The 25,153-nt window shown below is 45.1% G+C and overlaps 1 protein-coding gene across 2 annotated transcripts in view; it reads right to left on the bottom strand.

Annotated features, from left to right (window-relative positions):
• Positions 1-481: 481 nt before the first annotated feature.
• The window catches only part of LOC100229347 (vascular endothelial growth factor receptor kdr-like), a 124,305-nt gene continuing 99,633 nt past the window's right edge, over positions 482-25,153 (bottom strand). The window contains exons 22-30 of one of the 2 annotated variants that reach the window (XM_012573084.5): positions 24,757-24,854; positions 23,253-23,375; positions 23,046-23,157; positions 18,541-18,640; positions 17,937-18,042; positions 16,731-16,855; positions 16,419-16,497; positions 13,795-13,889; positions 482-5,779 (exon numbers count right to left, since the gene is read on the bottom strand). In XM_012573084.5, the coding sequence (XP_012428538.5) occupies positions 5,575-5,779; positions 13,795-13,889; positions 16,419-16,497; positions 16,731-16,855; positions 17,937-18,042; positions 18,541-18,640; positions 23,046-23,157; positions 23,253-23,375; positions 24,757-24,854 (1,043 nt within the window). In that variant the 3' untranslated portion in view covers positions 482-5,574. The remainder of the gene's footprint in view (positions 5,780-13,794; positions 13,890-16,418; positions 16,498-16,730; positions 16,856-17,936; positions 18,043-18,540; positions 18,641-23,045; positions 23,158-23,252; positions 23,376-24,756; positions 24,855-25,153) is intronic. The other variant, XM_072929250.1, reaches the window with a different exon arrangement.

Raw genomic sequence — 25,153 nt, 5'->3', positions numbered from 1 at the left:
AAGCCAAATCCAACACAACCTCTGGAATTTTGAGGCTGAACAAGCCCCAGATGCCCTCATGTTCTGCAGATTATCTTCACAGACTTCTGTACTGACACGCTTTGGTGACCATGGGCTGTCCTTAGAAAGCAGAATTGTGATTCTCTCTTCTCTCTCAGCCCCATTTATTGAGATATTTTAGAAGTAACCAGACACAATGTCTGTGTTCCACAGTCTGTTCTTGGCAGAGGCTGGTTTGGTGCATTTCTCCAGCAAATTGCCCATTTTTTTTCAGAGGTCTGTGAATCTTTTAAGCAAACACAGTGGGCAGTTCCCTCTGAGCAGTGTGGCAGCCTCTGTCCTAACTTTGGAACCCCCTTTAGAAATTTGGATGAGATCTATGCCTTGCAAAAGTCTCTCAAAACTGTTGCATGATTTATTTTTATTCTGCTTCAAGGACAATGCTTTTCAAACCAAGAGATGACACAAAGGAGCCCTGAGCTGTATAAATATAGAATCTTTTTATTTTTTTTGGTTAATAGATACAGTACAATTTTTGACTACATAAGAAAGCGTTGTTTTCAGTGCATACATTCTTCAGACAGACAGGAACATGGCAGACAAACATTCCTTGGTGGTTTGAACATGGCACTTGGTTTATTTCTGTAAGTCCCAAGTTCCTGGGTTTTCCCAATTTTCCTTAGTTTATTTCTGTAGCTCCCAAGTTACTGTTTTTTCCCAGTTTTCAGTGGCTGCTTTGACAACTCAAGGTCTAACGAGAAATGAATATAGTGCTACCAGGAGAACAGGACAGTGCTCAGTGCATCCCACATTGTTCTCCCTGTCACCCTTGTGGTCCCAACTGACCCAGGCCAGCAGGTTTTCCATTCTATGTTCACAAAAATGGAAATAACAATGTCAAACAAACCGCCCAGTGCTTGGGCTCAACACCTCCACACTCCCCTGCCTGACTCCTGAGAGGGACAAATCCCAAACTCCTCCCTGAATTTTACTTGTGTAAGATGGTGCTGGTGCTGTGACTTTGGCAAAATTCTTTCTGTTCTTTTGTGGTGTAGTAAAAACCCAGCAAAATGGATCCCAGTGTTTGGCCATTACATTTTCAGAGAAGAAAAAAGAATTATTGCTGCCTTTTCTGTTTTTAGTTCACTGTATGATAAGAAAAAACCTCTAGCCTGATCTGTGAGTATGATACTGATCCTGAGCAATTCCTGTGTTCAGGGAAACCTGATAATGCTTATCTTGCTCTGTAGCTATTTGCTTGCAAAGAGTTCCTGGTGTGTCCCCTGGTGCTGGTGGGATTTAGGGATCCTGGAGCCCAGCCCACATCCCCAGAGCTGGGATAGGCCAGATGGAATCTGCAAAGTGAAGCAGGACACGAAGGATAAGTGAGGGGGAAAGTCAGGAACCAGCCTGGCCAGTTCCAGGCTTACATGGCAGCTGACATTCCTGTGAAGCAGTGAACAGGAGAGCAAATCCAAAGTGAGAAACACCTGGAGACTCTGGGGTGTCCTGGCATTTGTCAAGCAGGTGTGTGAGGGAGGGTTTGTGTCACTGGGATGTCAGGCAGAACAGCCGAGGTCTGCAGGAGCCCTAAGTGTGTCCTTAGGGCAGCAGTCAGGGGGTTTGTTTGACACCATTACTCAGACTTTGAGTTTTATCTGAGTTCCTTGATATCCCAAGCAGATACTTGGGATACATCTTGCTGGGGATCCGTTCTTGTGGGGGTAACTTGGAAGAAGCTTACAGGAACCTCATTGTTTGAGGAAAGGACTCTAGGAAAGATCACATTCACACAGCCACCAGCCTTCATTTTGCTCCAGACACCAATATTGAAAAATCAGTAGATTAAAAAGCTTCTCCTATTCAGGGAAGGACATAAAGAGACTTACAAGACAAACTAATACAAACTAGTTTTCCTTGGCTATATAGAGAGGATTTAATGTGAAAGTCTTGCTTTAGATTATCTAGTTCAGCCTCTGCAAGCACAGGATAAACAGCAGTGAAATGATCCTATACCTGATCTTAGGGAAAAGGCAGAGCAAAGCAATCCAAAGGGACTGGGAGAGCAAATAACAAGAAACAGATGAAAAGTTGAAAAAAGGGGAGACAGGAGATTGTTACAACACCAGCCTGAACAAGAATATACAGGTGAAGGCACTTGGACACCTAACTGGGAGGTGATTGCTGAAGAAGAGACAACACAATTCCATGGAGAGCTCTGAGCTCCTTTGTGCTGATTCTCTGGGCTTCCAGGAGTACAAAACCAGCAGGGGTGAGCACCATCAAAGGAAACAAAGGTACATGTTAGTACAGATCCCACTGAGCTCAGGTTAGAGAAAGCAGCTGGCAGACAGGAGTCGAGAAAGAATCCCTGAGAAGTCTGAAAAAATAATAAACATCACATCATTTAAACAATTTACCCCTTCTGATCCTCTAGCCAATCCACCAGCCTCCAATTAAAACCCAGGCAGTGGAAATCCCTCACCTTTAACAGGAGCTGCACGTGGTGATGCTTCCAGGAATGAGATAAACCTGCCAAATTCCTCCAAATTCCTGTTTCCTAACTGAAACTAAATAACATGGAGAAGAAGTGAGAGGCAGAGACACTCCCAGCCAAGAGAGCTGCTGTGCCATGGCAATAGTGGGGCACTGTAAACTGGAGCCTGGCCTGCAAGCATTAGTGAAATGTTTAGTACAATACTTAACTCTGTTACATCTGGGTATTTCTTTCTCTTTGGACTAAAATGTTACAAATTTTACCATATAAATGAAATACTATATTTGTTGCTACAGGGTACACTATATACATCGTTGGAAGAAGAGAACAAAAATTAAATTAAGGGAGGCAAGAGAAGGACAAACAAAATATTAGTAAATAAAATAGAATATGTTCAATAATAATTTTCAGGCAATACTTTTGCTTGTTACATTTACTATAAGGAGGAAAAAAATTTTCCATGAAATAACATTGGAAACAGCTGCCCAAACATCAGTCAGTCCCTTCCATCGCTGGATCTGCTCAGGACGTTCTCGATTCTGCCACTGCAGAGGAGCTCTCAGTTTTGGGGCTGTCAGTGCAACCAGGTCTTGCAATATCTCGAGCACTGGAGCCTGTGCCCTGTTTCACCATCTCAGGGGACACAGAAAGGCTGATGTTTGTCACTGAGAACCAGAAGGGCCCTGGCTCCCCACAGTCCACTGGGCCCTGCTCCCCAGACGTGCTCCTGTGCCTCTGCTCTTGGAGAAACCCCTGCAGCTCTTCCTTCAGAGGAGGGGAGGCCACTGCTCAGCTCACCCAGCAGAGCTTCCCATTCTCCCTCAAACCACAGAGCACACGTGCAGGTTCTGTTCCTACGTTTCAAAGTTCCTCAGTGAAGGTTTTTCAACGCCGTTTTCTCACCCTCCAGCTCAAGGTGCAGTAACAAACATCTCCAGCTGAGGCCATCCACAGCAGAGCCACACACACTGTCTGCACCTTCCTTTCCTTTGCCTCATCAGTAATTTACTTCCACAAGAACTGATTGATTGATCTATCAGTTGATTGATCACAGCTAGAGATAGTTAATAGTGTTTGATGAAAAACCAATCCAACGAGCTTCCTGGGGCTCATCAGAACACTGTCCCAGTAGTTTCTTCTATGACCAGCTCTACTTAATACATAGGTACTAAAATACAAAGCAGTGCAAAATGACCATAAAGCAACTACAGCCCACACCTATCTAGCAGGTGCACTGTGAGCAGGGGGCTCTGGAGGGACTGCAGGTGATTCATGAGGGACTCTGAAGTCAAGGAGAAGAAGCAGTGCAGTTCCCCAGAGCCCATCCTTCAGATGCTCGAGAGTTCACAGTTAATGTGGTGTGGATTTGGAGATTTGTTTTCCCCTTTGATAATACCTGAGGCTTGTTTGTGATTCCTTCAGCGTAGCCCACTGCAAGCATTCATCCAGAAAACTTCCTTCGCTGCTGCGAGGGCGTGCAGCTGTCTTTGCCAAGGTAACAGCATCGTTTTGCAAGGCTTGGATTTCATCCCCCTCTAGTCTGAATCATGAAAAAAATTCTTTTTCCACTGAAGAAGTCAAATCAAGGAAGAAAAGGAAAGGGCTGAGCTTGGAGGAAACTGCACAGGGAGCCATTTACAGATCAGTTTGTAACTCAGGAGGTTACAGCCCTCGCTGTCAGTGAACATCTTGCTCATCCTGTTTTTTTTCTCCTTGCAACCTGGAGACCTTTCCCTTCCTAAATTTTAAAGACAACTCTGATTGTTACAGAGCACATGAAAGGCTAAGGATTATTTGCTGATTTGTGAGGCTGCTGTGATGATACACAGGGCGCCTGGACACCTGGACACTTGTAACCGTCTCTGCCACCCACAGCTCTGGGGCAGGGGCAAACCCACTGTCAACGTCTCACGTGTGAGAATTTGTGATCCCTTCAGTCCTGCTGCAACAAAAGCTTTGAATTACTCTGAACCCAGGCAGGGCTTTGCATATGATGCCAGTATTTACCTTGGCAAGACAGTCAGAGAGAATTGTGTGTCACACGGGCTTGCAGCTTAACAGGGAGAGTATCCCCAGGGTCAAACCCTTGGGCACCCCCTCAGAATACAGAGGAAATGTTTTTTTTTTGTTTGTTTTTTGTGTTGTTTTAGTAAATAGCCTGTGTGCAGAAAGGAAACATAAAAATGCTGCTGTCCTGCTGGTGCCTCAAAGGTGTGTGTGAGTTTCTGTGTAACTCTTGTGATGGTAATGAGAGTTTTCTGCACATTCACACAAACGTGTGTGTGAACTGGAGTTCTGTTTGAATTGAGGAGGTTCTTAAGGCAGTCATTTTGACTTGAAACCATTACAGAGCATCTCCAGCAAGGTTCCCTATTGCATGTCTGCAGAATAAACTGCTGTTTGAAGAAGGGGAAAGCCCAGGGCAGCAGATTTAACCACACTGTGTGCCCTGCTGGCCCAAAGAGCAGGCACACTAGCACTACCAGCTTGCTCTGGGCCATGCCCTCTTTAGGAGTATATCCTCTGGGCAGTGGAAATTCAAGTTGCAACCAAAACAGCTTGGATTGCAAAATATTTCAGAAATATTTACAGGAGGTGAGATCCCAAGTTAGGAAGGGCACTTCAGTTTTTCTCCAAGCCCAAAACATTCATGCAGTGCTGCTGTTTTCAACAGATCCCTTCCAGCACTGGCCTAACCAATCCTTGCAGGATGTGTCAGGGCCAGCAGCTTGAATCTTGTGTTCCCAACCTCATGGAGTGAAATGGGAGTGCAGGAACCTGTGGATCTGGCAGTGCCAATGAACAGCCCCAGGCAGGGGGGAGGAGTGGCAGAGTTCAGGGTTACAGCTCCTACTGTGACTCTGACAGACAGAATGTCATTAATTCACTGCAGATCTTGCAGTAGGCTTTTAAAGAGAAGAGAGAAGATGCTCTTAAATTGTTTCTAATCCCATCTGAGATGTGCCAGAAGAAACACGTGAAGCATTATCCAGCAGAATTCCTTTGTGTTTCACCCGGACTCCCTGGGGGCACAGAGAGCCTGGCAAGGCTGAGCTGCAGCCTGTGAGGGGCACTGCTTACACTGGGGGGGCCGAGTAGTGCATGACAGAGTTGTAATCTGGAGGAGGGCTGTGGCATTCCAGGTTGGGATCCATAGGGAGCAGGACAGAGTCTTCCAGGGGGAAGTCCATGGTGTCCTCTTCCACCTGCACTGCTGGCTGGTACTTGACAGTCTCGTGGTCAGCCAGGATGGATTCCTTGCTCCTGCTGACAGCTCTCCGCCTGTTGGGAACAAACATTGGGATGTATCCACCTTGTCTCCATAATCAATGGTCAAAATTATTTCTTTAAGAAGTAAATATATAAAAATATCAATTTACCTCTATGGCACGCTGTAAGACAATGAGATTTTGCTGACTGGATGAGGGAACTGAGGTATTTAGAATAACTCTGTTTTAAAAGTAGATTTAGGAGTAATTCCAGCTCTGCTGCCATGTCCTTTCAGCTCACTACATTTCAGTGCACTACAGATCTCTTACTTGTAAAGGCACCTGTCCTGTACACACAGTAATATCTTCCCTCATTGTTCTGACACAGGTCAGTAAAAATTTGACTTTTTTGAAAGCAGAACTGAAGGCTAAGACTTTTCTTGAAGCATAATAAGGGATGAAATACTGAATAATCTCTGACAGACTCTAATTTAAACCTATATTGAAAGCAAGAGTGTGTGTTGGACAGCTCAGGCAGTGCAGGGCAAAATGCCTTTTATATTCTCCAGCCCTTTAACATTCCTGACCCAGGGCTGTGAAGGGCAGTGCTTTGCAGCATTCCAGCTGCTTTTGTTTCCTGTCTTCCCTTGTTCCAGGTGATGGAGGGTGGGACAGAGCAACTTCCATCACAGGGAGCCTCAGGGTTAAAAGCAGCAGAACCCTGAGACTTGTGTCACAAGGTGACCTCGAGGAGCAGCAAGGGCTGTGGAGAACTCAAAAGATTCTTTCTGTCATAGGCTGCCTTAAAAAGAACGTTCTGTCAACCTTGGTTTCTGAGCAGCTCATTGGAAGAGGCCTGGATAATGGAGGGTTCTATAAAGGATCCCAGTGGGAGAGTGGCTTTTGAGCTGCTGCACTTTGCTCAGGACCCATCACTGCAGCTCTTGGGAAGGAACCTCAGTCACAGGCTCATCACAGCACTGCTCAAGCCTCAGCTCAGAATGACTCGAATGTGCTTGGGAGCATTAAAAATCAGACAGTGCCCAAGCACTTTGTGTGTGTACTTCATATGTGTTTAAAGTAGTATCAAGTTACGTTTTAATGACCCTAAACCAAATCTGAATAGTCAACAGTTCATCAAATAATTGTACAATTCATTACACTCATTTTATTGGCACTTCTGCAGTGCTTCCAGTCCCCAGCAGCTGCTCATTTTCTCACTGGGGTGCTTTAGGAAGAAAGCAGAGCCAGTTCCTGCTCCAAGGAACAAACCAACAGCCAGGAGCCAGACACAGCAACTGGAGGGAGGGCAGCAAAAGGCATGAATAGGAAAAAAGCAGATCCAGGACAGGAACTGTGTGTGTGATGTTTTTTGGGTGGTACAGCAGAGAAAGCAGGTTGAATGGCCACACACAGCTCCTTTCAGCTGGAAAGGGTAAATGTGCCCTGCTGGGTTCTGCTTCTGGGACTTTACAAGTTGTGCTCTCTTGCATCTGAATCTGGAACCTGTCAAAGTTTCAGGTTTCCCACAAGCTGCAGATATTGCCACTGGCTGACAGAACCAGTGTCACGATATTAAAAAAAAATTAAATTTTTTTCTGGTTCTGGAAAGATCCCAGGTGTTCAGAGCACTGGCTGGAGTACAACACTGGTTTCTGCTCTGTGCACAGGCACAGGAGCAGCCTGTGGGCTCCATCTGTGAATTACCTACAGAATGTGTGCTGGTGCTCTGTACATCAGTCATGAAGCTCGTGTGCAGCCAAATTCAGACACAACACACAGCTGCAGCTCTGATCAGCTGCAGTGGGACATGGGCTGGGTAATTTAGGGTCTGGTTTTAGTGTGCTGGGCTGGCTTTCCACGGCAGGTTTGCATCTCCAGCTCTGGGAAGTGAGCCTGAGCTGTAAGAGCCAGCCCACCATGTCTTGCATGCCTAGAATGAGCCTGGATTCTAGGATTGCTGCAGAGTTTATAGAACAAAGCTGCTGTTTCTGTGCTTTCAGACCTGCACAAGGCATTGAAACCAAAGATGTGGAGTGGCAGAGCAGAAATTCTAAAATAAACAGTAACCATGAGAACTTCAACAAAAAATGTAGCTTTCACAACTGAGTTTTTCCTCATCGCCCAGAGAGAAACATGAGTGGAAACTCCTTATGTATTCTACAGATTTGGCAGCTGCCCATCCTCTACACACACAGTTTGTCTGCAGATAAACTCTTCCCTGACATGAGCCATGCAACCACAACTTTGTTTATTTATGGAATTCTCCAGTTGTCGCTCAGTTCTGTTGGCTCATGTCAGACAATTCCATGGATGCTCTGGCTTCCAATTTGCCAGGTATTAAAGTTATCACTGGAGACAGGGAGAAGCTTGAGAGTATCACTTTAATTTGGAAGCTTGAGAGTATCACCATACTGTAAGTGCCTTAAAACGAATAATTTAAAATTACCCCTCATAAGTCTTACTACAATACATCTTTCATAGTTCTATTTCTCTAACATATCTAGTCTTATTTACAAAACCATCCTTTGAAACTTATTTCTAATTCTGTTTCTTTCTCAACAATGTCTATTCTATTCCATAACATTTCTAAGTCAACATTTCTTATCTCAAAGTTTGCATACAAATACATGCTATATAAACCTTCTGTCAAACTTTAAAATTTCTCTACAAATTAATTTCCCACAAGTATCACTTTAATTTGTCCCCCAACCTGCATATCTCTGAGTTATTAGGGTTAAAAGGGAAATTTTCAGCCGCCTGCAGACTCCCAGCAAGTTTTCCTGTTGGGTTCCTGCCCCTGTGAGCTGGGAGTTTGGATATCTGGGAATAAATAACTCTGCCTGCTGCTGAGATCAGGCTGGGGTTTGGAGGACTCCTGAATGCTGCCATCTCCTCTCTGCTCCAAAGAGCTGGTGACTTAGGTCAGAAGGAAGTTGTGTCACTTGCTATCTAATGGCAGACCAAAATGCAATTAACTTCCAATACTCTTCCTTTCATCTCAATGCATTTCCTAATTAAAGCTCTCTGTGGGGTTTGCCTTTTTCCCTCTCGTGCTGCTGTCACAGCCAGTGCCTGCTGTGCATGTACAGATGCTGCTCCTGGGGATGAGGCTGCTCATCCCTTTCCATCTGTCCTTGGCATCTCAGCAACTGCCCCAGCCCCTCAGAGCCCAGCCTTGCCCTGGCTGTGCTCGGGGCTCCAGGGTCACCAAAAGCCCCTTCATGGCCTGGGCCACTTGGCCTGCCCTGTGTAAAGCAGGGACCTTCTCCCTGAGCCCCAGGGAGGGGCTGGATTTGGGTAGGCACACAACTGTGTAGCTCCAGGAGTCACTGATGGTTATGTAATGAACTAATTTCATTAAAATCTGGCCATTTCTTGGTTCTGGGCCACTCCTGAGCTGGCACTGCCCTGCCCACCAGGTGTTTTCTTCACTGCTCTGCTGTGCCTGACCCCACAGTGCTGCAGGAACCCACCAGAGACAAGTGGATAAATCAGTTTGGATAAATCTGCTCTGGGCTGGACCTGTCCCAGCCCAGGCTCCCCTGTCAGTGCTCCCAGCATGGCCCAGCACTGAGGAGCAGTGGGAATCCCTCAACATTCAGCTGGGGTTCAGCTGCCCACTGACCCAAACTTGTCACAAATTGCAGTGACCACCCTGAGAACTCGTTTGTCCTTGTACAAAGTGCCCTGTTTGGGGACACAGCCTGAATATGAAATAATTTTCCACAAACTTCTTCATTTTCTGAAGGCACCAAAGTTGTTTGGAAGATAGCACAGAGGACAATACTGCAGTAGCTTGAAGGTCTGAGCGACCTACTGAGGCTTTTTCTTCCTACTGTACAAAACCAGAGATTTTGGAGGTAGAAAAATACTGAAATCGTCAAAGAGCTGGGAAACCATTAGTGGAGATGTTTATTTTATGTGAAAAGGAGCCAATTTCCGTTAATCTACATTTTGGGGTCAATGACTTGAAGAAGACTGTGGAGAAAGAAGGATGGCTGCAGGAAAATCACCCTGAGTAGGGAGGGATTCCAGCCCCAAGTGCAGCAGCTCCTCCTGCTCTGCAATAAAAAACCCAAGTATTTTGCTCTCAGTAGGAAAAACTAATGGACTTTTCCGTCCATGTAGGAAACCTGGCCATGTTCAGAAGCTGTTTTTAGGGAAAGATGAGAAATTGGGCTGATTTCTGCCAAGTAGAGCAGTTTGTCTCATGACTACCCCTCCTAATAACACGTAGGAACTTCAGAGCTTTGTAGGAGCTTTCAAAGGTGTTTAATAAGGCTCAGAGTAAGAGTGGTTATCTTTTATTTTAATTTTTCAGCAACTAAAGAAATAAAAGGGTTATTTTTTTTCCTTCTGATAGCTATGACTGATTCACAGTTTGCTTTAATATATTTTCAACTGAATGCTGTGCAGAAAGAATTTTATCCTGGGTTCCCCTCTGGCACACCCGTGCATCAGTATTCTGCTGGCAAGGAGAACTCGAGGGGTTGAGCACAGGAATTCATTGTTTTGAAGCACTTTTAAACACAAAGTGCAGGTAAGAAAGTTTTCCCAGGCCAAAGCCACCCTCGTGTACCCTCACACGTGTGGCCAGGCTGCTCAGCTGTCCCTGTCCAAAAGCAGTGGGATGGAAAACACTGCAGTCAAAAGCTTCTCACAATTCCCCTTCTAGTCCTTGCTACTGTAAGCACAGTGCATAATCCTTGAAAAAAAGTGGTTTACATAACTCCTAAGTAGCTACTCATTCCAAGTTCTTGTTGGAGACCTCAGGTCAGGTAACAGTGCAAGGTGCTGCATGGCACAATAATAAATGTATTTATTATTTCTGAGCTCCATTGTGCCCTGGAGCAAACATGTTTCCATGCTTCGTTTCTCTGAGAAGGTGAGAAAGGATTCCAGCCCAATCCTCGCTGTATTTTTGTTGTGTTCTGTGTGTTTGGACAGGAATGCCTGCTGTTGCTGAGCAAAATCCATTATTTCAGTGTTGCTGCCTTGCCTTAGGCCCAGCTTGTTTTGGCAAAGGCATAGCCCTCAGTGCTGGGATGTGGGTGCAGCATCCAGAGCCCAGAGTGGATCAGCTGAGCCTCAGCTGATCTCGTGGGCCTGGGCCAAAACCAGATCAGGGATTTCTGAGCAACAGAGGATGATTGGGTTTGGGGGGAGAAGGGGAAGAGCTGGGGGAGGACAACTGAACAGATACCAAACCTTTTGTCATCTTAAACTATAACTTGATTATAGAGTCTCTGGGAGGGTTTTAAAGCAGTGCTTGGCAGTAGCTTGATAATATTGTGAGATGGAAGCTGACACCAGTCAGCCCATCATTAAATCCCCTGTGCTCCCTGTGCTTCCCTGAATGCTGATTCCAGTGTTGTTATCCCAGCCAATCTTTCCATCTCTCACTGCAGCTACTGCTCTGTCTTTCTACATCAGCAGCATAAAATACTCAGAACTTTCCTGCTCTATTTTAGTAGGAGGAAAAGCTCAGATTTGCTTGGTCCAGCCTAACAGTGACCCCAAGCCCAGAGTATCAGATTCATCCTCACTAAACTCTTGACACTGACGCTCCGTGGTGTGTGTTGTTGGCAAATTTTAAACTCAACAGAGGAGTGAATGCAGGATAAATAAACAGTGAGATTTTGGCAAAAATAATAAATGCAGCCACCCTGGTTTAGAAAACATCCTAAGCCTTTGAACAGTTTTGTTTTAGAAAAGAAAGACTTTGAAAAGGATCCAGGGTAAATGTTTTTGATAGAGACAGATACACCATTAACAAGGGTGACTTTATCTCCCCTGTTAAACCCACACTCCCTTCTGACCTCTCTAGATTATTCCACAGGCTTTGAGCCTTGTTTGTCCACTTGTCAGTGCAGGAGCACCCAGGGGTGTCCTGTCCTCAAACCAGAGGGCTTTGGGCTGCTCTGCACTGTTGGAGCTGCTCTTTGTGCCAAGGAGGGTCTGCAAGATTAAAAAAAAAAAAAAAAGCTGCCAAAAAGGCTTTCTCAGCTGGAGCTCAAACTCTCAGGGAAGGATGTGGCCAGGGAGAGCCACACCTCTGTGGGTGCCATGGCAGCAGGAGACCATGCTCAGCTTGGTGCAGGCTCTGCTGGGATGGTCTGCAGGGTCTGCCTGGCAAAAAGGCTCAGGAACCTCGTGCTGGATGGAATCCCCATGGAAGTGTTGAGTGGAAGTGGGGAGAGCCCAGGTGTGGGGTCAGTCGGGGATTCACTGCCCCACAGAGCCTCAAAGTCACTCCCAGTGACCCTGATAGCAGTTCAGAAGGTTTTCCTGGAAATCTCTAAAGAACAGGCTGTTGTGGAATTTTTGTGTTTCCACATCTGGCTGGATGTTGACTCTTCATATTTTCAGGAGAAAGCCTAGAAGGGGCAGAGAGGGAACCTTCCTCTGCCAACTCTTTGTCCAAACAGGAGAAATGCAGCAGGGAAAGGATGTCAGGGGTGAGTGACAGAAATCCTCAGAGGAATAAATCCCACCAGGGAGGCTGCTGGATTTGTGTCAGTGTGACATCATGCAGGAAAGAGGTGAATCAGCCCAGGTGAAGCACCACAGTAATGCAGCTCCTGACATTTGAGCTCCTGTTTTTGGAGCTGGTGCCATTTGGTCTCCATAGCAATGGATTGTGCTGGCAGGAATGCTCTGGGTGTGTGCAGGGGATAAAAACATGGAAATGCATCAGGATCTCTGCTAATCCCACCATGTCCAGCCCTGGGACACTGCTACAGGGAAAACACTGCTGGGCAACAACATTCCTGAGGCCACACTGCCATCCAGCACAATCCATAGCATTCTAATGCTCCTGGTAGTGTTGTCCACCTTTCCTTAGGAAATCTCCCTTTTCCTCCTCTCCTTCTCCCTTTTCCTCCTTTCCTGCCTTCAGACTTCAGGGAATTGATGCTTCTAAGGCATCAAAACACAAAGCAAGCCCTTTCCATCTACTTTTCCCTCTGAGTGAGAGTCAACCTCTCCAGAACTGCCACACTCTGACCATGCCCTCTCCTGGGAACTCTCCCAGAATATCCAGAAGTGCACCAGGATTCTTCTCATCCCTCATTTCTCTTTAATGCAGAAAAGGGGTGACTTGGTGTAGAACAAGCAACTGCTCTGCTGGGAAAGGTCATGGAGTTCCTCAGCACAGAGAGAACTCATACAAATCTCAGTAGATTTAAGAGAAAACTCTAGGAAAGTAGTAATTAGCTTAATTAACTGAATAGACAAAGAATTCATTGCTACATAATAATAATTTTTTTAATATTTTGGGCAGCTATTCTTTGAAATTCCACATGTTGACATTTGAATCAGTAAAATGGGTTATTGTTGTTAGGAAGGTGGAGAAGTTTTTCACTACTGGGTCACCTCTGCCTGTGTGGTTGTTACTGACATATGAAGAACTGTGACAAAAAGCTAAAAACCTGCTTTCATTCTTCTGTATTGTACTATGAGTGGATAAACTTACAGCAAACCCTGTCCCAGCCTCTGTTTGTAAACCAGGTGTGAACAACACCACCCAGGGATCACGGGGGTGCTGGGATTGAGGTAATTCTCTGCAGCTCTGTCTCAGAGTGATGTTGAAGCAAGTGCAGCAATCAGGGCTCTGGTAAAGGCACTGCTGTACAGTGTTTGGACTGCTTTTTGCTATGCACAAGCATTTTAAGTTTACTCACATCCCATGAGCTGCAAAGATGCCACTCCTTCTGCCTGACTTAAATATACACACTGGTATAATTACAAATGTCAGCTTTTGCATTAATGAATCCAGTTCTTCAAACTCTGCTCCATCACTAGGAGAGAACACTGGGGAGGCAGTGAACAAACAGCTAAATTAGACCTCTATATTCTCATTTTTTCCTCCTATCATCTCCCATTTGTAGAATCTGCTGCCCCTTGATATTAAATCACATTAGCAAGGTTTTCTGGTTATGGGGCTGAAATTCAGAGTTCATCTCCTCTTAGCTTGCCTGGATATCCAGAGGTTTCCTTTTGGCAGCAGAAACAAAACTGCACATTTCAAAAGCATTTCTCTAAAAGGAAGAACTGTCTGAAAAAGAAATCCCCCAGAGTACTCACGCCAGAGCCATGATCCCATAGGGCCAGGAACGGATTTCCAACCTCTTGGGGCTTTTGATCTCATCTGAGGTCAGCACCATCCCACTGTCAGACTCCTGAGGAGCAAAAGGAAGGGAACATCAGGGATATCTGGAACCTGGGACTGCTGTAGGAGCCACCAATCCTTCAGAATATTCTTTTTTCAAGGCCTATGTTATCAGTTTTTATCCAAGTGTTCCTGATAATGTTGCTCTGGAGCCTGGGAACATTTCCCTTGTTTTTATGACATTAAAGTTTTTGATCAGTATTTCCAAAGAGAACCCTTAAAATGAAGAGATCAAAAAATAATTTGACATTTTCAAATTTGAAACTGATATTAAACATGACATATGGGCACCATGTTTGTAGGATAGCTGAGATATGAATAGACTGAGATTCATAAAGAATATATCCAATAATTCTGGCTGGGTTCCTCCAAGGAAAAGCTCTTTAAATACCCACTGGAAATACACAATTAGAAACACTGGGATTTGAAGGAAGTGGAAGTTCAGCAGCATTTTGTAAATGCAAGTGCTTTGTAAAGATAGATGGTCCTGGCCTTTATGGATTTTTTTATGAGCTGTCCAACAAAACTCTCTTGATTAAAGTTGGGGTTGTGCTTCTGCTGCACTTAAAGCTGAGTCTCAAGTCTGTAGTTAAACTTTGTGCTAAGTTTATACAAGTACACAGACATCACAATCCTCATTTAAAGTTATTTAATAATGTTAAATGTTCTGTGTTTCTTTGTATTTGAAATATTTTGTGATGCTGGAAAGTTGCACATCCGTGCATTTGTCAGAACAAAGACAGCAAAAGCCCTCAACATAAAAGAGAAACTCTACTTAGTCTTATTTTGACAGTCAAACTGATCAAGATATAAAAAATAAGCCCATCAAACAACAAATAACAAGAAAAAGACTTTTTATACAAGCTCTGGTCATCTATCACTTGTTAATAAGATCAATTTATAAGTGAGTTTATGAAGTATAAATTGAAATCATGAATTAATGAGGTCTGTCAAACCCTCAGTAAAACCCAGCTTGTCTCTGGATTTTATCTTGACTGTTTCCCCTTCAAACACGTGGTCTAGGAACAGTTTATCTGAGGCCTGCTCTGCATTTTGCTTACACCTCTCTGGTAAAAGAATCTCCACAGAGATTGCAGATAATTGCACAATGGCAGGAAGGTGTGGTGGAGCACTTGGAGAGTTTTGGGCAGCTCTTCGAAATAATGACCTGATGACTATTCAGGGTTGATAATTAAGAAAACTTCAATAACCGAAGTACACTGACTTTGTCCAAAAGCAGATCACACACTGATTTTGATTTAAAAGTTCCTTGTTGAAACATCACGTTCATTCCTGATCTCTCGATGTATTATCACCCTTTTTGGAAACTTTTCCCTCTTGTGTAAAGGTTTATTTGAAAATGCCACAAACAGGGAGCTCTTAGGCAGGTAATGCTCCTGGTGGCAGCAATAATCTCTTCAGACTGCACTGATCTAGCAAATGTCTGTATGTGATTCACAGGGACAGATATTATCCTGCAAGAGGAAAGATGCAGGAACCAGGGAAAATTCTAAGCCTTCTGATCCCTGAGATGCCCTGATAAAGAGGCAGAAATTCCATCTGGGAAAATACAAGGCAATAATGGGCCTCAGTTTGTGCTCAGCAGAGAACAAATGAGAAATAGGCTGTGTTGGTCAAGGACATGAAATATTTCCAGGACAGGTTGGAGCTGGAGACTTGAGCCTTCCCAAGGGACCTGCTCTGAGGAATGGCTCTGTCCCTAAGAGGGACTCTTGTCAGGAGGATTCCTGGGGGATTGAGGCTTTCTCCCTAAACTCTGATTCTCCTGGAGCCTTTGTACATTGCAGAGGTCCCTCCTTAAGGACACAGAAGGTGCCATAGGGGCAGCAGTGGGGACAACACATGGAGCTGCAGCCAGGGGCTGCCTGCACCACAGAGGGAATTCAGGAGTTATCTCAAGGATTTTTTTTAAATAAGAAAATCCAACCCACAACTTCAGAGGAAGCCAACAAGCAGAACCCTTACTTTGTAACAAAGTAAGCCTTTGTTTTCCCCTGGAGCAAAAATTAAACCCTTTAACACTTTCCCACCCTGCAATGTCATTAAACTGGCAGTAAATGTATTCACCTGCAGTAAGGAAAATCCAGGGTTAAAGCCCTTTGTGGGACTCAAGACCAGGATCTTGTCAACCCAGAACTGAACACCTTCACCAAGCGATTGGCTGTCTTGGCCAGCCAGAATGTGTTCTGGACATTTCCCTCCAAGAGCTTAATTTCAATGAGCTGCCACTTTCTTATGGTGGAAAAACATCTTGAAATATGTCATATAAAGCCCCTTACCCTGATCAAAGCCAGGGCAGTCACACATGAGCTTCTCTTTTTAAATTATTTGTTAAGAGAAATGCAGGTCCCTCTTTGTTGTCACACAGCCCTGGGTGTGAGGTGCCAGAACCAAATCTTCTGTCTGATTTAAAGTTCTCTCCTAGCAAACAGGTTCCAAAAGCTCTAATGAGTGTTTCTGGTGCTGCTGATGAGTGATCTGTGAACCTGCTGGGGAAGGATGCAGTCACCTCTCTTACCTCATGCATCACTTTCTCCTTTTCCACTGGCACCTCATCAAATGTCTTCACACTCAGGGGTCTCTTCTTGCTGTTGTTACTGAAAGGAGAAAGTCACAGGGTCAGCATAAAGCCCAGGCAGATTCTGCACCCATTGTAGCTCAGTTACCTCCTCACACAGTCCAGTTTCCTGGACCACTTCTCTTTGTCACCTCCTGTATCTAATAACCAACATCCTGACAAACTTGTCTGATTCTTTCACCAGCCATATTAAGGGAGGACACCAGCCAGTGAAATGTTTCTTTCCCTCCACCCTGTATCTGCTTTTCTCACCCAGTTTCTACTGCACTCCAGCGATTCACTCCATTGTTTAAGTTTTCTTCCACAGGGCAGGTTTTGGAGTTGGATTCTCCATCAGGACACAAGGTGATGTTCAATGGAATGTAGTCTTTGCCATCCTATGAAATTAAAAACAGAAAAGAGCACAAAGCTGGTGAAGTTCATTTTGTGCTGCATCTCAGATGTGAGAGGTTACTGTATCCTACAGAGCTTTGTGATGAGAAAGGACTAAATTGTGTTTTAACTTGACTGTGATGTTTGTTCAAGGTGATTATCCTCTTCCTCACACCCTGTGGAAGTTATGGAAGTTAGAATGCACACTTCATCCAAGATTTACTGTGCAGGAGGCTTTGTGAGGGAACTGGGGCACTTTGGGATGGCTGAACATGGGCTCAGATATTCCAGTCCAGGTCAGAAGCAATGGCCCATGTATTGCTTGGTTTTGTTCAACTTAGGATCTTGGGAAGAGCCAGGCCTTAAAATGGAGCCTGAAAGGATTTAATTTCTTGTCCTTCTCAGAAATTGCTGCTGCACATGGTAATGAGTTCTGCATTGTCATTACCCCCCTGCAGCAATCCTCAGGAATGACTCTGCCTTCAGCTCCTGAAACAATTTATCCAAATTTCCCTGTGCTTCTTTTTGTTTTTAATTTTGAGAAGTAGTTAAGTGCCCTATTCCCTTATCATGATTTTTATGTCTCCTCAATTTACTTTGGTTATAGAATCAAACTCACAAGCTCTTCATATTGCAGACTGGGTCCTCTTCAACTCAGCTCCACTAAATTTGTTTACAAACAGGAAAGAGCTGGAGGAGAGTGTTTGATTTCTTCTTCAATTGAATTGACAATTGCATAACTGATCTGGTTGTTTTTACTGAAGAAGAAAATGACTGGTTTAACTAGTATAAAATTAATCATTACATATCTGACTTTCTGTGCTTTAAGCTGCATAATTGCAAAGCTCCCAAGAGCGCTAGTGAACATAAACTTGGAAATGAGAGACAAAGTTCAGAACGTGAAGAAAAACAGAAGTAAAGTTAACATCTGAGTGGTTAACATTGTCTTTACTCATCCCAGCAGGCATTTTCCTAGTGAGCTGTGCTAGGAAGTGAAATCTCATATTGGTGTTCAATAATCCTGCCCATGCACACAGGTGTCCACCCAAATCCACCTCTCTTGCAGAGGGGCTGGCCCTGCTGTACCTGCTGCACGTTGGCCTGAAGGAGATCCCCCAGGCGCTCCACCAGCTCGGTGAACGTTGGCCTCTCCGTGGGGACCCCGTGCCAGCAGTCCAGCATTGTCTGGTAGCTGCAGGAAAAAAAAAACAGGGATTAGGAATAGGAAAGGATGGGAGCTTTATTCCCAAACTTTCATGCCACTGCTACTTGGTTTGGTGGGTCTTTGAATTAAAAGAGGTTCAGGTCTCCACATGCTGAAGTTCTGTTTTAGTTTCCATGTGGGATGCTTTTTGCTTCCATATTCCTGCCTCGGCTGAGCCTGGAGGATTTTGGATTTCACTCAATTTAGAGTCTGGCTGCTGGGCCCTGCTGATACAGCTGAAGTAAGTCCTGCTTATGGGTACTGGGTTTCTGTCACAGCCTGAGCTCCATGAGCTCCAGCTGACATGGGGCATCTGATCATCTTGTTGGCAAAGGTCAGGCTGACTTGGGCTGTCCTTAGCATAAATATACTCAATCACAGCTTTACTGAACATCAAATACCCAGCTGTGGTCTCCTCCCCCTCCCCACTTCAACACAATCTCTCCTGTGAGGTGCACAGCTCCCAGCAGCTCCAGCAGCTCTTACACTTCGGGAGTGGAATACTCTGGAGATCTCATCCGGGTCCCTTCCTTGAGCCGCCGGCAGAAATCCTCATCTATCTGCACCCCAGGGTATGGAGAGGCACCTGGTGGGAGAAATGACAAGGCTTCAGCATGGCCCAGTCCCTGTGTCCCAGCCCAGGGGCTCTCTGCTGAGCACTCGATGTCACCCAGAGGCTGGCAGTAGCAGGAGCTCGAGTGAAGGAGTTGCAGTCACTCACAATCTGCATTTTTTGTTTGGAAACCTGTTACAGCGTCACTCTGTCCCTTCAGAGGTTTCAATCACACTGTCTCCTCTGCATTTGTGATACAGTCAGGACCACTCCAAGGTAAAATAGGGCAGAGGAGAAGTAAACTTTATTAATTTAAGACTTTAAAGTATTTCTTGGTGAATGGCAGAAAAGTTCCAGCTCATTCAGTGGGTTTCTTGGTACTTTCCAAACTGTTACCCTGTTTGTCCTGCACTGAGTGGATACACACGGAGTGAGTAATTCCTGCTCATCCTTCATTGCCTTGGAACCCCTGAGCAGGTGCAGAGGGGGCTGTGGGCACCTGGTTCAATCCCGTGTGTGGAATTGCTCCTCTCCTTCCAGCTTTTCAGCCTTGTTTGCTTTCCTGACTGTGTGTGCAATGCTGTTTGCCTTGAGTGCCACTCAGTTGTTGGCTGAACCCTGGCAGGACAGTTAGTGGCAACTGGAATTGCTTTGCAGAGGTTGAATACTGTGAGGGAGCTTTTTGTTAACTCCCACAAAAGTCCAGGAGAGTGCTCTGGCATCTGAGTAATCCAGCACTCACAGGTAAAATACAGAAGAAGTCTAAGCTGAAATTTAAAATGTTACTGAACCTACAGAGGATAAAATGAAAAGATTTGTAACTTCCCTCCCTCCCTCTCCCCTAAGCCAATGCTTCCTGTGCAGCACAACCCTTGTCTTGGACATTTTGGCATCCCAGAGGCTGGATGATGAATTTGGAAACAATTTCATCAAGTCTTAACATGGGAGATTGAATGGAATCTGTATCCAGCCCTCGAGGAATCTGTGTATGATTTACTGTCTATAACATTCCTGCATATTTCCTGCAAACACCATCATGTGCTGTGCACTTGGGGGCACAATGAGAACAGCAGAAATATTTTGGATAAAGCACTGAAGAAGGGGCCAAAATGTGGCTGCTTCCAGAATTGTTCTACTCTGTGAACCTGACTGCTCAATGGGCAGGACCTGCACTGGGGAACCAAGATCCAGCACTGCCTGAGAAGGAATCTCAGCACAAATGAGCTCCCAGGACATCCAGAGCCCAGGGATGCTTATCCACAGCACTTCTGAATTCCTTGGATGTGCAAGTACCAGAGCAAAGGACTGACAGTGTTTCCTGGAGTTATGCAAACTGGAGATAGGCAGCACCATCATTTCTGCTTTATACCCAGATTTTCCTTCCCAGTCTTGCCTGTGGCCTGTCATTATGCTCAGAGTAACCTGGGAATTAACTGCTCATCTCACAGATGGAGAATCCCACTTGCTCTCACAATCTGAGCTCTCTGTCTCTCCTTTCATCAGATCAACTGCAAGGTGTGGGTGAGAGCAAACACAGGGAAGGCGAAGGATAACAGTGGTAGGACAAGGAGTACTGGGACAAACTGAAAGAAGGGACATTTAGGTTAAATATTAGGATGAAATATTTCACTAGAGGGTGGTGAGGCTCTGGCACAGGCTGCCCAGGGTGGTTATGGATGCCCCAACCCTGGCAGTGTCCAAAGCAGGTTGGATAAAGCCTTGAGCTGCCTGGTTTAGTAGGAGGTGTCCTGCCCATGGCAGGAGGGGTTGGGACTAGATCATCTTGAAGATCCATTCCAACCCCTGAACATTCCATAAGTCCTTGACTCATTTTTGACTGCAGAATCTTTTGGTAATTTATACTTTGGCCAGTGCTGGCCTCCTACCAGCTGGAGGCAGCTCAGATCATAAAAGCAAGGAACTCTCCCACTTCCACTCAGCACTGTCTTTATTTGGACTATGGGATAAGTCTAATAACTTGGATTTGGAATGCTGAGACAGCTTAGGAGAAATGTAGGCTGGAACATATGGTGGAAGGCCTGCACATGATGTTTTCCTTAGGGGAAATCTCCTTCAAAATGCTCAAAGATGTGGCATGCATTGGATATGGGAGCCCTCTTTTGATCTTGGTTTTATTTTAGTGGGATAATGAGATGCTGATGTTACTACCAGGCACTGCTTGTTTACATAATTATCTCTGATTGCTTTTGGAACAGTGCACATTGAAATTCCAGGAGACACCGACATTCTGTACCATTAGTGATTTCAGAATGTGTTAAACACTGCTGACACTACCTGACACGAGGTGTTCTGACCCCATTGGGATAATTTAAAGCTCATTGCAAACTCAGTCCCAGATGGAAATTAATATTCCCTCAAGTCCTGATTTCCCTGTGTATCACCAAAGCAGATCCAGGCTGCCAGCCTTTCTGCAGGCAGCCTATTGTCCTTCATGACACAAACTATACTCTGCATTTTCTTAATCAGTATTTTTCCCTTTTTTAGAGGGTGCTCAGTCTGTGGGACCCAGTGAGAGCAGCAGCTGTAAATGGGAGCCAAAACACACCCTATGGCAACGACAAATAACTTCCATCTCGTGGCTCTCAATGATCTGTAAAACTTTTATATGACAGAATTCAATCAGTGACACAAATCGTTAATTAAATATTTATCATTTGAGCTGCAGATGTGAGCAATGCCAAACCACAGGCATGCCTGGATGAGCTGGATGAAAAACTCTCTCAGAGAAAATGACTGGATTTGAGCCTGTGCCACCAACTGAAAAAGCAGTTTGTGATCTACGTCACAGCCAGGGCAGAGGCTGCTGCACGGGTGGCAGCCCCTGGAACCATTTGGGAGATTCCAAATTCAGAAGGGGACAGTGCCAAGAAAGGAGCTAAAAGAACCCAGATGAAATGGTTTTTTAAAAAAATAGATTAAAATAGAGGTGAATTTCACTGACTGGATTTTAATTTGTATTAGTGTTTGGTATTAAAGGCCATCTGTTAAATTCTGTCAGGACCTTTGGGAGCGATACAAAGTTTGTTTCTGCAGTGCCCCTTGGATTCATCAGCCTTCCATCCCTTTGGTTCCCAGTGGAGAGCCCTGTCCCTTGAGTGTGTCTCTAGATGCTGATGCTAAAGCATCTTCCTGAATAATCTGATAAAACCAGGGCATTCCTGGTGCTTCTGCAGCTTTGCCTTTCTGTGCTGTTTCTACACCTGCAGTGGGCGATGCTCTTACCCCAAAATAACAACACCCTAAAAACCAGGGCTGAGCCCAGGGAAAGCAGCAGCTGCCACTTGTTTCAACCACTCGAGTGTGAATTTTCTGCTTGGTGTGCAGATGTGGAGTAGAGAAAAGTCCAAATCAAAGACTTGGACTGAGAGCAGGTTATGATTTTGCAGCCAGCCCTAAGTAAAGATTAGGATAGAAACAGCTCCAGACTTTGCATTTTTCACTTGGCATCTTGAGCCCAATCAATTATTTCAACTGATCCATGAACCAAAGATAGAAGGAGATTAGAGTTTGCTTTAAAATTCAGCAGCTTAAGTTGACAATACTTCTTGTTTTCTTTTGTCTGCAAATGCTGATTAAAAAGCCAGAGCTGACATTCCTAAATTCCCTCAGGAAAACAAATCTTGGCCCTCTTCAAGGAGAATTTGAGAGCAGCACAGTCCAAGTGTCTGTAGGGCTGCTTGTGTAGGTCTCACAGCTTTATCTGCTGGACAATAACCAGGGCTCAGTGAGGCTGAGATTTCTAACAGCATCCTGGGATGAAATCTCGAGTACATAAAGAACATCATCATTATTCTTTTAGAAATGTTGTGGCTTGCAAATGATGCAGCCACAAGAGCCCATGTTCTACCCTTGGTCTGCTGCCAAAAGGGTTTTGGCTGAACCCAGCACTGCTCCTTGCACCAACCCAACAGCAGCTGCTGCCAGGAGATTTTTCCTACCTAGAAAAATCTTAAGATTTTGTGGGGTGGATGATCAAACTAGGACAAAATATTATGTGGGCTCACATTGCATGGGCTACCAGCAGCAGCCAGGGTGCCCACAGCAGGGTGATTCTGCAGCTGTGGAATTCCCTGAAGCAGGTGTGGTTTGATAGAAAACTTCACAGTTCTCCAAGAAATCTCCCACTCCTCCCAGCCACACAGGCTTGCATTTTACCTCTGGGCTCTGTTGCTTTCAGTGGGTACAAATGTTAGGTCCAGGATTTTGGATTTTTGATGCCTCTCCCCAGTGTTTTCATGTCCTTTGTCAGGTGGAGTTCTCATTGAAATTGGCTGTATTTTACACCTGGTCTGCACTATGTACTCGTCCTCAGTGAAACAGAAGCACTGCCCCAATGATCACCTTTTGTTAACAGCTTTTTGTAGATAAGCAGCAATAAATTAGGAGGGGGGAAAAAAGTGTTTGAAACCATTCTTACCTAGAGAAAATATTTCCCACAGCAGCACTCCGAAAGACCACACGTCACTCTGCGTGGTGTAAATTTTGTCAAAAATAGCTTCTGGAGCCATCCACTTGAGTGGAAGCCGTGCCTAAAAGCCAGAGACACAACAGGTTTGCCAGATCTGCTGTAACTGATCTGCCCAAGCCCAGCTTGAGGGTAAGAGCTGAAGCTTCTTGCACTCACATCTCCCTTCCGTACGTAGTCGGGGTCTTTGTAAATATCCCTGGCGAGGCCGAAGTCACAGATCTTGACCACGTTGTTCTCGGACAGGAGGATGTTCCTGGCTGCCAGATCCCGATGGATGCACTGCCAGGGAAGGACACAGGGTCACAGGGGGCTGGGCAAGGAGCTCCTGCTCTAGCTGGAGGCAGGAGAGCTTCTCTGGGAATGGGGAAAGAAATGAACTGCGCTGGGAGCAGGTCAGAGAATGAGTGGGAGTCTGCTCCAAATACACTGGGATATGCAAAAGAGGGAATAACTCAGGGAACAAACCAACATTACAGTCAGTTTTCTGATTTTTCTGTCTGAAATAACTTTGCAATTACAACAAGGAAGGGAGTCCTATTTTCTCATTTTTTCCTGGGAAATTTTGGAGAGGCCAAAAGGCAGCTGCAGCTACATTTGCCAGTGAAGGTCCAGGAGGGTGTGAGATGGGATAACCCTGCTCAGGGTTTATGGGGGCTGCCCTGGTGTTGGAAATGGATTTGTAAAGAATTCTCAAAACCTGACAGAAAGCTCACAGTCTTGTACATCTGTATGCAAACACTGAGATAAGGTGTGCTGGCTTAGGAAGGCCATGGAATAGATATGACATTGTTGAGAGAGAGAGATTGAGCAAGGAACAAGTTTCAAAAATGGCCTTGCAAAAAGATCAGATATTTTAGAGAATTAGAACTCTGAAAGATGCATTGTAGCAGACCACGTGTGGCAAAAATACGTGGGGTAAAAATATAGGTGATTGGTGTTAGAAGTAATAGCAGCCTTGTGGGGCAAAAGCTAATAGGCTGAAAAGCATTTATAAAGTATTGTAACCAGGAAATAGGTTAGTTTCTGATGGAAGGGCATTGAGTTTTATATTTCTATTGTCTCAATATTCATTGAGACTAATCATAAAATCTAAAATGCCTCTCAGCTGCCCCATCTCTGTAAAGGCTGGGAAAACCAACACCCTGGTGGCTGTGTGTGAGTGAAGCTCAGTTGTGTGCACACTTTGGCCTGTGGATTACGCTGCATTTACCTGAAAAGCTGTTCCACAGGGTACAAACTGCTTCCTGTTTATCCAAGCAGTGCTGACTCTGCTGACAGTCCCCAACACCTCTGACAAACTAAAGGAGTAACTGGATAATCCCTCCTCATTTTCAGTAGTGGTGTTCACCACACTAAAAGGAGCTTTCTTTACAAGACCTTTCTGCATTTATTTATGAGGCAACTCCACAAATTGTCTCACAGTTTCTGAGAACATCACTTCTTCTATCTAAACCCTCCTGCTGCAGATGCCAGTCCCTGCAGCCAAGAACATGATGAATGTTCCCCCACAACCCCTTCAGTGCTAATTACTGCTTAACCACCAGAGCTAACGTGATCTCCAGCACTCTAACAGAAGAGCAAAAAGCAGATTTCTCAGACTCAAGAGTGTGTTTGGGTTTTTTCACATCAGATACTCTGCAAGAAGTCTGAATGAGCTCACTTTTCGGGAGGCGAGGAACTCCATGCCTTTTGCCACCTGGAAGCTGTAGCAAATCAGATCCTCCAGAGTCAAGGGCCTCTTGTACAGATCCTCAGCATCTAGGAGAGATCAGAGACGTGGCAAAACTCTGCAGCAACAGCTCCAGAGCTGGGTGGCACTGGTGCCACTTGTGTGCTGATGGCCCCAGCCCCACACCTGAGTGCTGGGTGTGAGATCTCTGCAGGGTTACAGCTCTGGGTGAGCAACCACTGACCCAGAGGCAGAAGATCAGATGATAAACAAAGTTTCCTCGTCCATTAGTTACTCATTCAGCTATGGGGAAAAAACATCTCAGGCTGGGAGTGAGGGAAACTTTATAGACAAGAGCCCAGGGACAGAGTGACCTCACAAGTCTGGT

Source organism: Taeniopygia guttata, chromosome 4A (assembly GCF_048771995.1).
Source record: "Taeniopygia guttata chromosome 4A, bTaeGut7.mat, whole genome shotgun sequence".
NCBI classification, from domain to species: Eukaryota; Metazoa; Chordata; class Aves; order Passeriformes; family Estrildidae; genus Taeniopygia; species Taeniopygia guttata.
This window is presented reverse-complemented; position numbering and strand designations above follow the sequence as displayed.